Consider the following 14,950-nt stretch of genomic DNA (forward strand, 5'->3'; position numbering starts at 1 on the left):
AAATCAGACACAGATCGATTAATTATTCCCATCCGTAGTCAATATGCTGTACTTTTGGAAAAGTGTCTTTTATTATAGCCCCATAATAGGTCAAATCAAAACAAACAAATATTAATGCCTGATTTGGTTTGAAAAGTTTGAAAAAGTTACCTTGGATCAGAAACAAAAGAAGAAACTTCATCAACAAAAGAAATCACTTCCTGGGAACGGACAAGAATAGTTGTTAATACTGTTAATACCTCAGTTTCTTTGTTATTGTAATTCTACTCTGAATATAAGGCAAACTGAAAAAAGTTCATTTTCATATTCCCCATAATTAGTTGTCCTTTTTGTCACATCATCCTATTTATAATTTAGCAAACACAGTAATTTGCTGTTTACAAGTTCATCTGGAGGGGAATAAACAATGTTTTTAATTGAAAAACTGTTTGAAACAACCTTGAATCCAAAATGAAAGTTTTTTAAGGTGTTTATTTCTTGTCTAATGTGTGTTATCTGTTGCTGTTTGTGTGTGTGTGTGTGTGTGCACAGATCATCCAGGACCGTGTGTTGGAGCACGGCTCCAGGAGCAGCCTGATGTGGAACAGTCACCCTGGGGGACTCTTCGCCCTGCCGCAGTACTCCGGATACCTGGGGGACTTCCCCTTCTACTACGCCACACTGGGTCAGTAGCACAGACACAGACGCCATGAACTGTACAAAGTGCTGTTACATAACACCTTAACACACCTGTGTAGCAATGAGCATAAAGGTTGCTCAGAGAAGTTTCTCCATCACTCCTTTTGAGCAAGAACAGATTTTCAGTCGTTTTTGGGGTCCAGCTGCAGCTCTGGATTCGGAGCTTGTCTGAAATATGGCCTCCACCCCTGATCTACTGCCCGAGCTATCGCAGCAAGTGGAGTGGAGGAATGGGCCTTTGACGGATGTTTGTATTAGTCGTGCTGACACACCAGCCCGTCCATCATTGGGTTTTGAGTCAGCATTGCTACTGGTGCTACCTCTGCAGCGAGGCCAATTCCTCCCGCTTCGGTTCAGCAGCGCCGAGTTTCCCCCCGCCACATATCTGTGACCCAGGAGCCTCTCCATCCCTCACTCCTTCACTCCATCATCATCCAGCGCTCACACACACATACACGCACAGATGGCGACAGTACGGACGCACAGATTCAGCTGATGGAGCACCCGGAGAGGAGGGCTGATATTGAAATGGACGGGCACGGTGACAGGCGTGGATTACAACGCCGGGGAGTTTATTTGTTTGTCAAAGAGGAAGCAATTAAACACGGATGGGCTTTCTGGGAGACAAGGTGGCTTGTCGCTGATGGGTAATTGAGTAAAATCAAAGCTGTGGAGTTTGTTTCAAACTGACATTTCTTCTTGTTCTCAAAGAGCCCGAAACGAGACACACACTCACATGAACAGGCAGAATCACACAGCGGGAGCAGAGTTTGTTTTAGTTGCTTTAGTTATTTGGACTTTTTACATTTCGAAGGGGAACATTACTGGATTCTTCAGGCTGATAACAAACTTTATACTAGAGAAAAAATATATAATAATAATAATAATAAAATATATAAATATATATATTTAACATTTAATGTTGTTACATTAATAATATTTTGTGTAATAAATAATGATAATAATAAATAATACATTTTATTTATATATCGCTTTTAAAGGTACTCAAACTCGCTAAAACTCTAATAAACAACTTTATAATAAGAAACGACAGCAAGATATCCAAGACATCAGTTAAAATAATGTTAACTATAAAATAACAAATTAGATTAACTATATAAAACTGCCAAAACACCTTGTTCTGATTCACTCTCCATGGCCAAAAGTATGAACACCAGAATATTTACACACATAAATAATGTTTAGGCATCTTTTTCCAAAAACTATTGGCATTTATATCCAGAGGTTTGTATAGTTATTTGAAATGCCTGCCACAAGGCCGATTAAATCACAAAAACCTCCGTGGCTCAGACTCAATGCACAGATCCACTCTCCACCTGCAGTCAGAACTCCGATCCAAGGCCTTGTGTTTCCAGCGGGAGGCGGAGAGCTCCGTGCCCGGCAGCAGCGGCATCTCTCGCCGCCAACAGCAGAGCTCCACCCCGCTGCTCCGCCAGTCTTCTGTGGCCAACACCAACACGGTGCTGCTGGGCCCCCTAGAGGGAATAGAGGCACGAAAAAAGGACCAGGACGAGGGCTGAGCCGGGTGGACTGTCAGACCCTGCTGCAGGAAAATTAGAGTTTTTTAACCAGAGTCTGGTGCTCATGAAAACACTTGCTTTTGAACACAGCGGCCACCAAACTCACTAACTAAAAGTTCTTTAGAGTTGCTTTAAGTGAAGAATTGACATACTTATTCATTGTAAGGAGTAGGGATGGGCGTTTGAAAGAAAAATTGAAAAAAAATATATATGTATAATAATAAATATACTATGCACTTTTATTTTGAAAGGACGAAAAGAGACTTCCTGTCGATCATAAAACTAACTCAAGTGAGGTGATGTTGTAAAGTTAACATCAAGGAGTTAAATATTTTAGCCCCCGAAGAAGCATGAGGTTATTTTTCACAGTAATCTTCATATTTAAATGTGTTTTCTGTTTAAATAAATTTTGGATAAAATTAAACTTAGTATTCATGCTAGCAGGGTTTGATACAGTAAGCTAGTTTTACTCAAATTAATCATCAATCATCTGTGTGTTTTATAATTGTTATTGCAACTTTCAATTTGCAAACTGTAGCTTTATCCAACTAAATTCTCAGCTCATTGGCTGATTGACGTACAGCCGCAGAACTGAACGTTAGGCCGTGTTTTAGTTCAGTGAGTACTGATACACAGTCAGAGATCAAATTAAAATGAGAAAACACACAGGTCGAGTAAAAGTCCCACGTGATCGACCAGATTCTTAACGACCATTAATCGATCATCGATTAATTATTCCCATCCCTAGTAAGGAGTCACAGGCAAAATAGTAGGTGTAAAGTGAGTAGGGTGATTTTATTGTTTTATGCAAAGGATTTTGAATTGTCTTGTTGTTGTAATATAAATAAACTTGCCTGGCCTCAGTAGGAAATAAAATGCCTAAAATACCAGTTATGTTGTAGCATTAACTTTCCCCCTATTTGAAACTAAACCATGCAAACAGCCCATTACTAGAAGTGCATTGAATTGTGTAAACAGGCACAGCAGTGGCCTGAATCAGTCAGCAAGCATCCTTTAGTGTTGCTATAAATATTTAGATTTTGACATGTGTAATGTGCTGATACAGGATGTGATAAAAGTCTCTGAGAATCGAGATAAAGACCAAAAACAGCACATGCATCCAAGATTTACAATAAGCTGCATGACAGTAAATTCGTTTTTTTTTTAGGTTTTGTTGAAATTTTCATGGAAGTCTGTTTATGAGCTTGTTAGAAATTTACATGCCAGGTGTTTAAAAACTCTGCACACTAAACTTTTTCATTACGAGTCACAAGGAGGCTTTAGTAAAGTTTTAAGTATATTCCTCATCATAAAAGTTGCTCAGTGGCGGAAAGGAGACTCCTCTAATGCTATCTCCTCAGCGCCATGCTTTGTTGCTTTGGGTTAGATTAGATTTAAATTAGGAAAAGTTGAACGTCCTCTATGATCCGTCTTGCTCAATATCTTATTTCCTGCTCATTTTCAGCCTCGATTACTCTATTTCAACATCAAGTCAGACTGAATTTAGAGTCACATCAGCACTTAGTCGCGTGTTCATTGGCTTCTAGACACAGCTGAAGAGTTTCCAAAATGAAATATTCAGTGATCAAGAGATTTGGTGTTTTCAAAACACATTAACGTTGTTGAATATTTTAGGACGGGCTTGAAAACGTACATCCCTGACGATTATATCATCTATATTTCTGAACCGCTGACAGATTTGTTTCATCTTTAACCGAAAATAGATGTGAAGTGTCTGTAAATGAGAGCCTTCAGTTCTCTTTCAGGGCTTTATTCTTTTCAAAGAGACTGAAATTACATGGAGGACTAACAGACGGCTCCTGCCTTCACTGTTTTTCTGGATTTGTTAAAGTGACCGTTTTTCTCTGTTGTGTTTCAGGTATTAAACCGTACCCCAAGTTCACAGCGGTCATCCATGCCGTCTCTCCTCTGGTGTCCCAGTCGCAGCCCATACTCAAGCTCCTGGTAGCTGTGGCCAAGTCCCAATACTGTGCACAGGTAACGGATTTATTCATGTGTGTTTGTTTACTGCAGCATCCCCAGAATCCTCCACTGATCTCCACCTTGTGACTCCCCAAATTGCGCCGCATTATGCAGCTCATGCGGCTGTTTTGCGATCACATTTTCCAACCAGAACAACAACAGCGCTCATCCTCAATCCCTGTGCGTGCATGTGTGTGTGTGTGTGTCTGTGTGTGCGTGTGTGTGTGTGTGTGTTAACTCCGGTGGATTGAATTAGAGCAGCAATTTGTAGCAGTGCTACATCTGTCTCCATGGCAGCGAAACCCCCTTCAGCACAGCTGGAGACGGCATGTATTGATTCCCCTGCTTGCTCCTTACCAGCACGGGAAATGAAATGGAATTTGCTCCCCGATGGCTGGTTCTGTGTGTGTGTGTGTGTGTGTGTGTGTGGGTGTGTATGTGTGTGTCTTTGTTTGTTTGTTTGGCCAGGAGAGTGTGTGAGTAAGCGAGTTTGTATTTTGTGTAGGAGGGGGATGCGTTTCTGTGTGAGCGCCGTGCATGAATGTGCAGGTCTGTGCTTGTGTGTTGTGCAGCGTGGTGTGTGTGTGTGTGTGTGTGTGTGTGTGTGTGTGTGTGTGTGTGTGTGTGTTTGTCTGTCTGTGTGTGTGTGTGTGTGTGTGTGTGTATGGGCTGTGGAATATATGATATGAATGTGTGTTTGCGTAGGCGGGATGCTCGAACATGTGTGTGTTTCATACCTGTGTGTATTTTGTGCCCGTGGTTATCCGTGTGTGTATCATACCATCCATGTCAGTGGTTAGCATGTCGACTTGCTGTGAGTACAGCTCGTTATTATTTCAATTGTTTGATACTAGTGTCTGCACAATACCTTGGTTCTGGTCCTGATGTCAAAACTATACTTCATTTTAAGCAACGTCGACATATTGGGCCTTTATTGCAGCAACATTCTCTTAATTTGCTGCGAGAAAGGAGAAAAATAAGAGAAATTTGTGCTAACTTCCCTCATTATAATGTTTTGTTAGATACTTTTTTTGTCATAACAAGATGGCAACTCCTAAAATTGTTGATGAAAACAGACAAGGCCAAAACATGAAAATCTTCCCTCTCTTTCTGTCACTATTATTGATTAATGCATATATTTGCATGATGGTCAGTGCAGATTGGCTCTCACCTTGGTTCAGGTGGGTGCGATTGAAGCATTGAGCATCACTAATAAGCACAGAAGTCAGGAAGACTCGGAGTAACTGCAAAGCTGCTTTTTTAATCATTCAACCTGATGTTTTTTCATTAGATGACAAGATAAGAGCTGATGTGAAATAAGTTTGACTAAACTGACAAAATTATAAACTGACTAGATTGACTGACTGAAATGTTTAATATAATCTGATAAAGAGAATTATGTTGAGTAGGGCACAATGCTGCTACAGAAAGTCTGACTATATGCCAATAGTGTTGATTTTCTTCCCCCATTGTTTCATCTCTGAAGCCTTGGGGTGAAAATCTGATTATAGATTTTTTTTTTTTTTTTAAATAACTTGGGTACTTCCAATACCATCAAATGTTAGTCTTGCATAGCCAGACCTCTCTCCACAGTGCTGTGTCAGCGCTGGAGAGAATGGCTGCACCCATTAAAATTCTTGGATAAGGGAAAAAAACAACTTGAAGTTTTGCATGAGCAAAGCTTGATGGAAACAACAGAATTGGATAAAGCTTTCGAAAATGTGCATTAAAGTTTTTATGCTAGCCTGAGGTGGTTTTTGTCTTTTTTGACAAATATTTAATGAACTAAACGGGAGATTGAAACGATTTTTTCAAAAAAGTTCTGACGTCATGAACATTTAACTCAACTGATCAGCTGTTTCCGCTCTGACGTGAAAAACAATTATAAGTTTCCCAGTTGAATCCTATTCTTGAAGATTTCTCTCCATTTTCTCTCGTGGGCGGCCAAAGTTGTCCAAGTTGTTTCTTGCACAATCTCTACTTCTTCTCCTGTTTACTGACAGATTAGCCTACAACAACACATTACACTGCCATCTTCTGACAAAAGTATGTTTATGCAGCTTTGTTTGTTCGCTCTAAACCAGTTGATGGAAACGTGTTTTTCTTTAATGCAACATTTCAAAATTCACTTAGACTTTAAAGGAAACACGGCTTGTAATAAGCGACCAATGGCAGTGTACATCCGATGAGTCAAACTAATTGAATGGGTATTTAAGTGGAGATTGTATCATTTTAAACACGTGGTTCTGAAAAGTGTTGTTACTTTTGACCAGCTTATTTGTGATGCTGGTGAACAGTGTAGAACAAGTGATCAAGTAGTCCTTGAGTGGAGTAAGCAGAATCAAAACTCATCCTTTAAATTCACAATTGCTCCAAAAAAAAACTGGAAGAGTACAGACACGAGCAACCAATCGATTCCAACTGTTTGTGTTCCTGATACATTTCAGATTCAGAGGTTCGATATTCAGCCCTACATCTGCTCGCTGAAACCCAAACCGCACATCCCGTTATCTGCACGACCTTTCACCCAAGCCTTCTCTCATAATAGCAGCTTGAATAAATAAACTCTGCCTTCTTCTTTTTAATTTTTATTGAGGTGCTTCTGTGTTTGCATTCTCCAGGCTGTGCACGCTAAGCTGAGAGCCAGGTACACAGCCGGGGTGTTTTTCTTCCACTCTCAGCGGACCGAAAGGAGGAAAGAGCGAGAAAGGAGGGATGGGGAGGGTGGAGGGGGGCGGCTGCTGAGGAAAGGGATATAAATAAATGAATGGAGGGGAGAGAATGAAAGAACTGAGAGGGTGGAGGAGGCTAAATTGGATGCAAGAAAGCTTTTGAGGCGCATTCTGACACAGTGGCCCTCCTGCTGCGTGCACATGCATTGTGAGGGAAACGTTTCTTCCTCACATGCTATAGATACATCAACACCCTTCTTCACCATTTTCCTGCAGTCATACACACACACACACACACACACACACACAATGGCACCATCAGCACCCTGAGAGGGCTGGTGGGCTGACAGAGACACCATCTGTCTTCCTAATCAAGGAGTAGAGCCCCTGTATGAGTGGAATAACACGTTCCTCAGCTTTGTGTGCGCACTGTATACCTGTTGTTATCTCACAATGACAAACACTTCCTTGGCCTTATGAGTGATGCTTGTTCTGCTTTTTATCTGTACCGGCTTATAACGATGAGATAATTTGGCCCATTCATCAAACAGCTGTGTGTCATCTTTCTTTTTAGACCAGCAACATATTTCCACACGCTAACACACAGCTGCTGCACAGAAAACACCGTAACACAGACATCCAAACGGCTTCCGGCTCATCGTTTGGCAGGTCCAGTCAGGGTGCAGAGTCCCCGAGGGGGAAACCGCTGCTGCTGCTGCTGCTGCTGCTGCTGCTGCTGTGACGTAGTTAATGTCAGGATCATGCGAAACTTTATTGATCCCTGCAGGGAAATTCTTGCGGTTCTCTTCCATCTGGGACGTCTGAGCACAGTGTCGGCTGCTGCTCTGCACGCTGGAGCCGGGATGGATTAATTTACTGACTTGTTCAAGGACATTTCAGCAGCTGACACACAGCAACTGAACACTGCAGGATGGGAGGAGGATGATGATGCGTTCATATCGTTTTCCTTATCTCTTATTGCATATTCAGTCCCCACAGGTTCACACAAACCAGTTCCTAGGGATAAAAATGTGTTAATATTAGTTTTATGTGCTTTTGTTTGTCTTTATGTCTCAATCTGTGTCATTCTCAGCCTCTATTTTACAGGATAGTTAAAAGATTTACTGTATCAATAAACTACAGTGACACGCTATTAACTTGTTCATTTTCACGGAGAAAAAAAAAGTTTCCTGAAAAATGCCAACACGCATACTGAAACTGTTAAATATTTAATATGATTTTGAACAACATTTTCGACCGTCCCACAACTTTGTGTGTGCCACGGAAATGGAGGAACTGGAAGTGAAAGCACACGGCAGATGGTGGTGCTGCAGCTCCAGGCAAAGCTCAGAAAACGTCAAACTAATAAATCTTTGGAAATACATTTTTCACCAGCTATTTTTAAAAGTTTTCAAGTTTAAAGGTGGTGCTGTGAAGCTTCCATTTGATTTACAATCCATGCTCACATTCTTCACATAGTTTGCTGTTGTGTTGAGCTGCACAGTGACTGCAAACATAGTAAACTATCTGCATTAGAACATACTGTATATATTTTATACTATATATAGTATTAAACAGCATTTAGGTGGGATATACTGATTGAAATATTTCCTCCAACATCCACCAGCCTTGTCTTTGAAATTAACTTTGTGGCTCTTTACACAATGGTGGAATCTAACGAAGTACATTTACTCAAGTACTTTATTAAACATTTGAGGTATTACTTCTGTTCCACGACATCTCGGTAATAAAGATTGTACTTTCTCTCCACTATATTTCTCTAATTAGTAAATTGTTTCTTTTGACTACTTGTCAATGTTGAGATCTTTAATACAACATTTTTTTAATGTATTTATTATGTAAGTTTATTGTGTATTGCTTTTTTAGTTTTTTAGTGGTCACTTCATGTACTGTTTCCTTTCTTTGTTATGCCATATAATGCCCATAAAAAAACTGAGCTTGAACTATGTTTAATTTGGTTTATGGAACCGAATCAAACTGAAAAAAAGTTAGATTAACTAAAATTAGTCTAAATAATTTATTTGATTGGCTAATCACAGTTTGGGGGAGGAGTTTAGTAAACATTTTGTGTCACCAAAAACTAGAGCCTGACAGATATATCGGTTTACAGATATTATCGGCCGATACTGGCCAGTATATAATGCGGCTACATAGCACCCTTGCCTCACATCAAGAGGGTTGCCGGTTCAACTCCGGTCTGCAGCTCTTCTATGTGGAGTTTGCAATGTCAGCTGGGATCTGCTCCAGCCTGAGTGCAGATAAGCGGTTAAGGATAATAAATGAATATATAATGCTGATAATGTTGCTTGCTGTGATTTAGAAAAGCCATTATTTTATTTTTTTTGTCAGCAATTGACAGTTTATTTAGCTATTATTTTCCTATTTAGTCTTTATTTTCTCAGTTATCATTTATAGAAATGGCTGACATTGTGATACATTGTTTGTATAATGTAAAATAAAGTTAAATATTATTTGATGGTAAAAAGTTTAATGTTTAAGAATGTAGCTCTCTGGGTACCTTTGTGGTGGAAAAATCGGTGCACAATCCACATATATGAGGTCTATCTTCATTCCAGCTCAAAAAATCACTATATCGGTTATCGATTAATCTTCCTTTCTGAAATCAGTATCGGCATCGGTCTCAAAAATCACACATCAGTTGGGTTCAACCAAAATATAAATGCATGAGATGAATCTGAAATATAAGAATGTAAAAGTGTGTGTGAGGGTTAGGGCTAGGACAGAAGTTGTGTCATGTATGTGTGTGTATGTGTGTGTTCCTCATCAAACATTAATGAGGTCTGTGCAGTTAGGTGCAGTGAACGGGAAAGGTTAACACCGTGACACGTCCCTGCCAGCTGACCTGCAGAGTCTAAGTCATATAAAACATGAATCTTGCATGTAAAACATCGTCTGGTTGGAGTCGGGAGTGTGAGATAATGTGGGGGAGGAAAATATGTGTAGTTTGAAATAGAGATTTGTGAGGAAACTTCTATTTGTGACCTGTGGGGGCAGTAATAGAACGAATAGAAGCGACACAGTCCTCCGGTAGCAGTCTCTCCCAGCTGCAGAGCCGGAGGCTGCAAGTTGCTAATAGGCTAACTGTTAGCTCTGTAGCAGTAAAGTGTGTATGCTATAGCTACAGGAGGTGTTCACTTAGCGATCTCTGTTTGTTTACAACAAGCGCTGGGCGGACACTGTGCACAGTTAGTGATGGTTAATTAAAGATCGCTATGTTTATGATAATTAGCCATGCTGCTTTGTTTTGATCAGCTGCTGATGTTGTGCAGTTAGCGACGGCGGCCACAGTTGCATCTCCAGTGTTTAATCTGTCGTGTATGTGATCACGGATCACAGTCGAAACTGTCGCTAAGCGATTACACAAGGCTAGAAAACCATATTTCACCTCCGGAGTCTCATTAATCCCTCTGGGGGATTTTATTTTTTTACTTATCTTATTTTAACTTTTATGAATTTTAGTTTTAGTTTCAATTTGTGGTTTATAAGTTATTAATAGTTATTAAAAGCTCATGCTTACATCATGCATGTAAAGAGTTGTAATAAAACATTTCAAAATGCATGTGCAACTCGGCTGAATAAAAGTCTGTTGGTCCAGTCATATATTGTGTCATTGTAGTTTTCTTAATTAGTTTTCTTTATTATTATTTTCACACCCCTAGTTAGAAATGAAACCCGACAATGTGACGTGATTGGCTGTAGAAACCGTTCAAGGGTCCGTAATTGGAAATATTTTATCCCTTCAGCTGCCCTAACATTCAATCAGCCTGTAATGAGGTGACATTTGCCGGCCGTAGGTCACGTAAATGTCACATGTTGAACAAGCTGAGGGAGCGAGCTGCAACTTGTTTTGGTGTGAGGGAATTGAATCAGAAACGATGCAGGTATTTGTAGGTAATAATAACTTTATTTTGTCTTTCAGATCATCGTCCTGTGGAACTGTGACAAGCCTCTGCCGGCCAAACACCGCTGGCCCGCCACCTCAGTGCCCGTCATCGTCATCGAGGGAGAGAATAAGGTAAACCTGATAATTTCTAACTATCGTCTTACACATATTCTCTGTGAACTGTAGAACTACTGTATCCTGACATGTTTCATTCACTCTGAGAGTTTCTGGGAGTTAATGAGTTTCGATTTGTGCCGCACTGATTCCATTAAAGGACAGTTTGTGTGGTTTCAATTAAAGCTCACTAATGGGAATAATATACATCGGAGAGAGAGAAAAAAAGTGCCACTGAGAGGCTAATGCACGTTGTTAGGAAAGATAAGAAGCCAGTAATGGGTAAGTGCATATGCGTGGTAGCATTTTAATGTATTTATTGCTGTTTGTTCTTTACTTTATCATAACTAAAGATCTAATTAAGTGAAGAAAGTGACATCTCTCTGGAGAAATAAGTCACAGTTGAGTTGCATTATGCACTATAAATATACACAATAAATGCATGCCCAGCAGAAGACCTGCAGCATTGATTTTTAATTATGTTTCAGGTTAAATTTTTCCTTAATGTGTTTAATTATTTGTGATTTCCATATCCATGCAGCCATTTAAAAGTCATAATTACAAATCTATATTTAAATCCATGTTTATTACGCATGTAAAAAAGACTGAGTTCATTATGTGCTGAATGTTTATCTGCATGTATCTATTAATTGTTTGGTAGAGAAATATCAGCTATTCATTGCATGTGTATATATATTTTATTTAGTGCATATTGCAACTTGGCTGTGATTGATTTCTCCAGGGAGATTTTGTCATTTTTCTTCAGTTGATTAAATATTTAGTTATGATTAAAGTGAAGAATATAAACAGCAGGGGGGGGAAAGTGACAAATGTGGAAAATGTTTCAAAAGTCTCAGATAATATCTTTAAGAGGAGACACTATCACTGAATAAGTAAAAAAGTAAAATATATAAATATATTTAACTAATGGATATTATCATGAAACTTCCCGAGTTGATTAGTTACATGGAGAGTAAGTATTTTTGAATACAAGCTTTCTGAAATGTAATGTTTAAATATGCAAATGAGGCATTATCTAATGTTACGTTTTCAGATAAATATACAGATGCAACTAGACAAAGTTGAGCAAAAGAAACACCTAATTCTGGATGTTTTATTTACACTTATCTTAAAGAAGAAATGTTATAGAAGCAAAATTACCAAAAATCCCAAAATTGACCAGTGTCTTAAGTTGCTTGTTTTGACTGACTTACTCAAACATATTCACCTTACAAACATATAAAACGGAGAAAAGGAGCAAATCCTACAAGTGGATAAACTGAAACTCAAGATTTTTTTGCATTTTTGTCTTTAAAAATGTTATGTAGTTATGTAAACTTATTATGTAATTATGTTGAAACTTAACTCCATAGTTGCTGTCATTTATTGACCATTAAAAACTGAAACTTGAACTATGGTGAATTTACTTTATGGAACAGAATCAACCAAAACGAGTCGGTTTCTTCACTGTGATTGGATAATCACCATTTGGGGGCAGGGTTTAGTAAACATTATGTGTCACCAAAAAGTAGAATCCAACAGATATTATCAGCCGATACTGGTCTATTACAGGAATATCGTTATCAGTGTATATGCTGTCTGATATGATATGTTTTCATAGAGTATATAATGCAGAAAACGTTGCTTGGCGTGATTTAGAAATGCTCTTTTTTTTAATAGTCAGCATTTGACTGACACTGAACAGTAATGATTTACAGTCATGAGAAAAAATCAACTAAAGGGACATTTTTTTGGACAAATATAATGATAACAACAAAAATAGACACATCCTCAGAATCCAAAGACACCACAGGAAAAAACATCACACCCCACATGGCTGGGGAAAGGAATGTCAAATCGCTTAAATGATGTCAACTTGATAATGATTTTGGTTATTATTAAGAAAACCATGTTAAATGGCTAGATATCAGCTCTTAAAATAAACTCTTATGAGCTATTTTTGTTGTTATCATTATATTTGTCCAAACAAATGTACCTTTAGTTGTACCAGGCATTAAAATGAACAAGAAACTGAAGAAAACAATGGTGGTCTAATAGTTTTTTCCATGACTGTATATTTAACTACTTTTTTATAGATGGAGGTGGTTGATTTTGTATTGATTGACCAACTGATGAATCAACTGCACCTTTAAGCTCTTTCGGCACATTAGTTTTGTTTCCTTGACACATATTTTTTTTAAATGCTTTCAAGAACACAGGGGGAAGAAAAAAGGTTTGAATAAGACAGAAATGTTCATAAAAATAATGTTTGATGTGTGGGCGTCAATTGTTTTCTCCCTCTGTTCTTCTGACTGACGCTGTCTTAAGAGACAGAGTTGTTTTTTGTCAGTAAAGCCTCCTGCCAGACATAAACCCAGAGCCCTGAGCCCTGAGCATGCCTCAGTGGCATTTATTATGACAACCTTTTAAGGCTGAAGACTCTGCCCTGCTGCAGGGGCTGCTGTGTTTCTCTTGACCTCTCTTTGACTTCTTCTTGTCAGAGTCAAAGGTCAGACGTGGACCTTTGACGGGGTGATTTTTTTTTTTGCCTCTAAACGCTGATCTGAGCTCAGCTTTTTTTTACAAGCTCACGAGGTTGAGGGTTTGTTTTTGAGGGGAAACTGGATCCGGTCGCTCATCTGTATTCTGAGTCGTCAGACTCATCTGACGCCGTCCCCTCGCTCGTCTCGCTCGTGAGGACTTAACTTCACCTGCCAATCACAGGAAGTGCTTTTCACATCAGTGTCAGTCACCCGGCGGTAGGCTGGGTTTATGGTTTACCTCTCCCCGTGGCTCTGAGTGGTTTCTCCCAAGCTGTCAATCACAGCGGGAGGGCTCTGTGCGTAGCTGTGTGTCCATGAAAAGCGAGCAGAACAGGCTTAGCGCACCGCCGTTGTGTGTGTGTGTGTGTGTGCCAGGCTGCCTGTGGTTTGTTGTGGTTGTGGCGCGTTCTGTGTTTACTGTGGCGAGCCAAGCTGTGTTCCTCCACCCCACAGAGGAAGAGAGAGAAACAGACTTTTTCATCCCTTTTGCCTTTTTTCCTGCCACTTTCTTGCTTCATCCCCTCTCTCTTTCATCCCTTTCCTCGCTCACAGATCCTCTATATTTTCCCTCTTTATCATTTTCTCTCACTCTCATCTTCTTTTTGCTTCTCTCTACCATTGCATCCTCGTCTCTTTTCTCCTCTTTATTTGCTGTTTTTGCATACTCTCCTCACGATGGAAGCCAGAATTTTACAAATGCTGGTAACAGGTCAACAACAGTCTAAGTTCCTCCAATGCACCCTCTTCTTCTGATTTTTTTTCAATTATTTTGATGTCCCTGTTAATTATTCTGTCAAGAGCTCGATTTAATTTTCTGTAAAATGTATTTTCTACATGACGACTACATTTTGATTAAAAGCTTCAACACTGACAGGAATAAAAAGATAAAATAAAAATAGCTGAATCCTTTCATATATTTATTTATTTATCGTTGCCCTGAAATAATTAAAATTTAAACAAACTAAAAATATTAGGCTCAGCCAACGAAAAATACACCATGTATATAAATTGTATACCCTGCATAATTAAAACTTCCTTAAAAGTTTGAAGAGCCAGAAAATCCAACAGGAAGTAGTCTTAATGATACCCCTTCACTTCCTCACTTGTTTCTCTTTCAGTTCAGAAATCTTCCTTTGCTTTAGACAATTTGTTTTTGTCCTCTTGCCTCCTTTTTCCTCTTCTAGTACCAGTACATAATAAATATAGCAAGATGTGACTAATTGCTTTACACATTTTACAAACTAATGACAAGAACCAGGCTTGAAAAAACAAAACAAATTTTTCCTTGCATTTTTGCACTTTTTTTCATTATTATTATTATTATTGTATTGTATTTATGTATTTATTTATTTTTAAAGTACTATATAAACAGCATTAATACATCTACACATGATAGATTTAATTTAATTTAATTTTTTCATTTTTTAATTGTATTTATTATTTTATTATTATTTTTTGTATTATTTATTTATTTTTTTTATTTTATTTTTTTTC

The 14,950-nt window shown here is 38.7% G+C and overlaps 1 protein-coding gene across 1 annotated transcript in view; it reads left to right on the forward strand.

Moving 5' to 3' along the window:
• Positions 1-14,950, forward strand: part of ext1b (exostosin glycosyltransferase 1b) — a 157,097-nt gene that overhangs the window by 126,373 nt on the left and 15,774 nt on the right. The window contains exons 5-7 of the mRNA XM_059350370.1: positions 532-664; positions 4,099-4,217; positions 10,836-10,931. Coding sequence (XP_059206353.1) covers positions 532-664; positions 4,099-4,217; positions 10,836-10,931 — 348 coding nt within the window. The remainder of the gene's footprint in view (positions 1-531; positions 665-4,098; positions 4,218-10,835; positions 10,932-14,950) is intronic.

This window comes from Centropristis striata, chromosome 14 (genome assembly GCF_030273125.1).
Source record: "Centropristis striata isolate RG_2023a ecotype Rhode Island chromosome 14, C.striata_1.0, whole genome shotgun sequence".
Taxonomy (NCBI): domain Eukaryota; kingdom Metazoa; phylum Chordata; class Actinopteri; order Perciformes; family Serranidae; genus Centropristis; species Centropristis striata.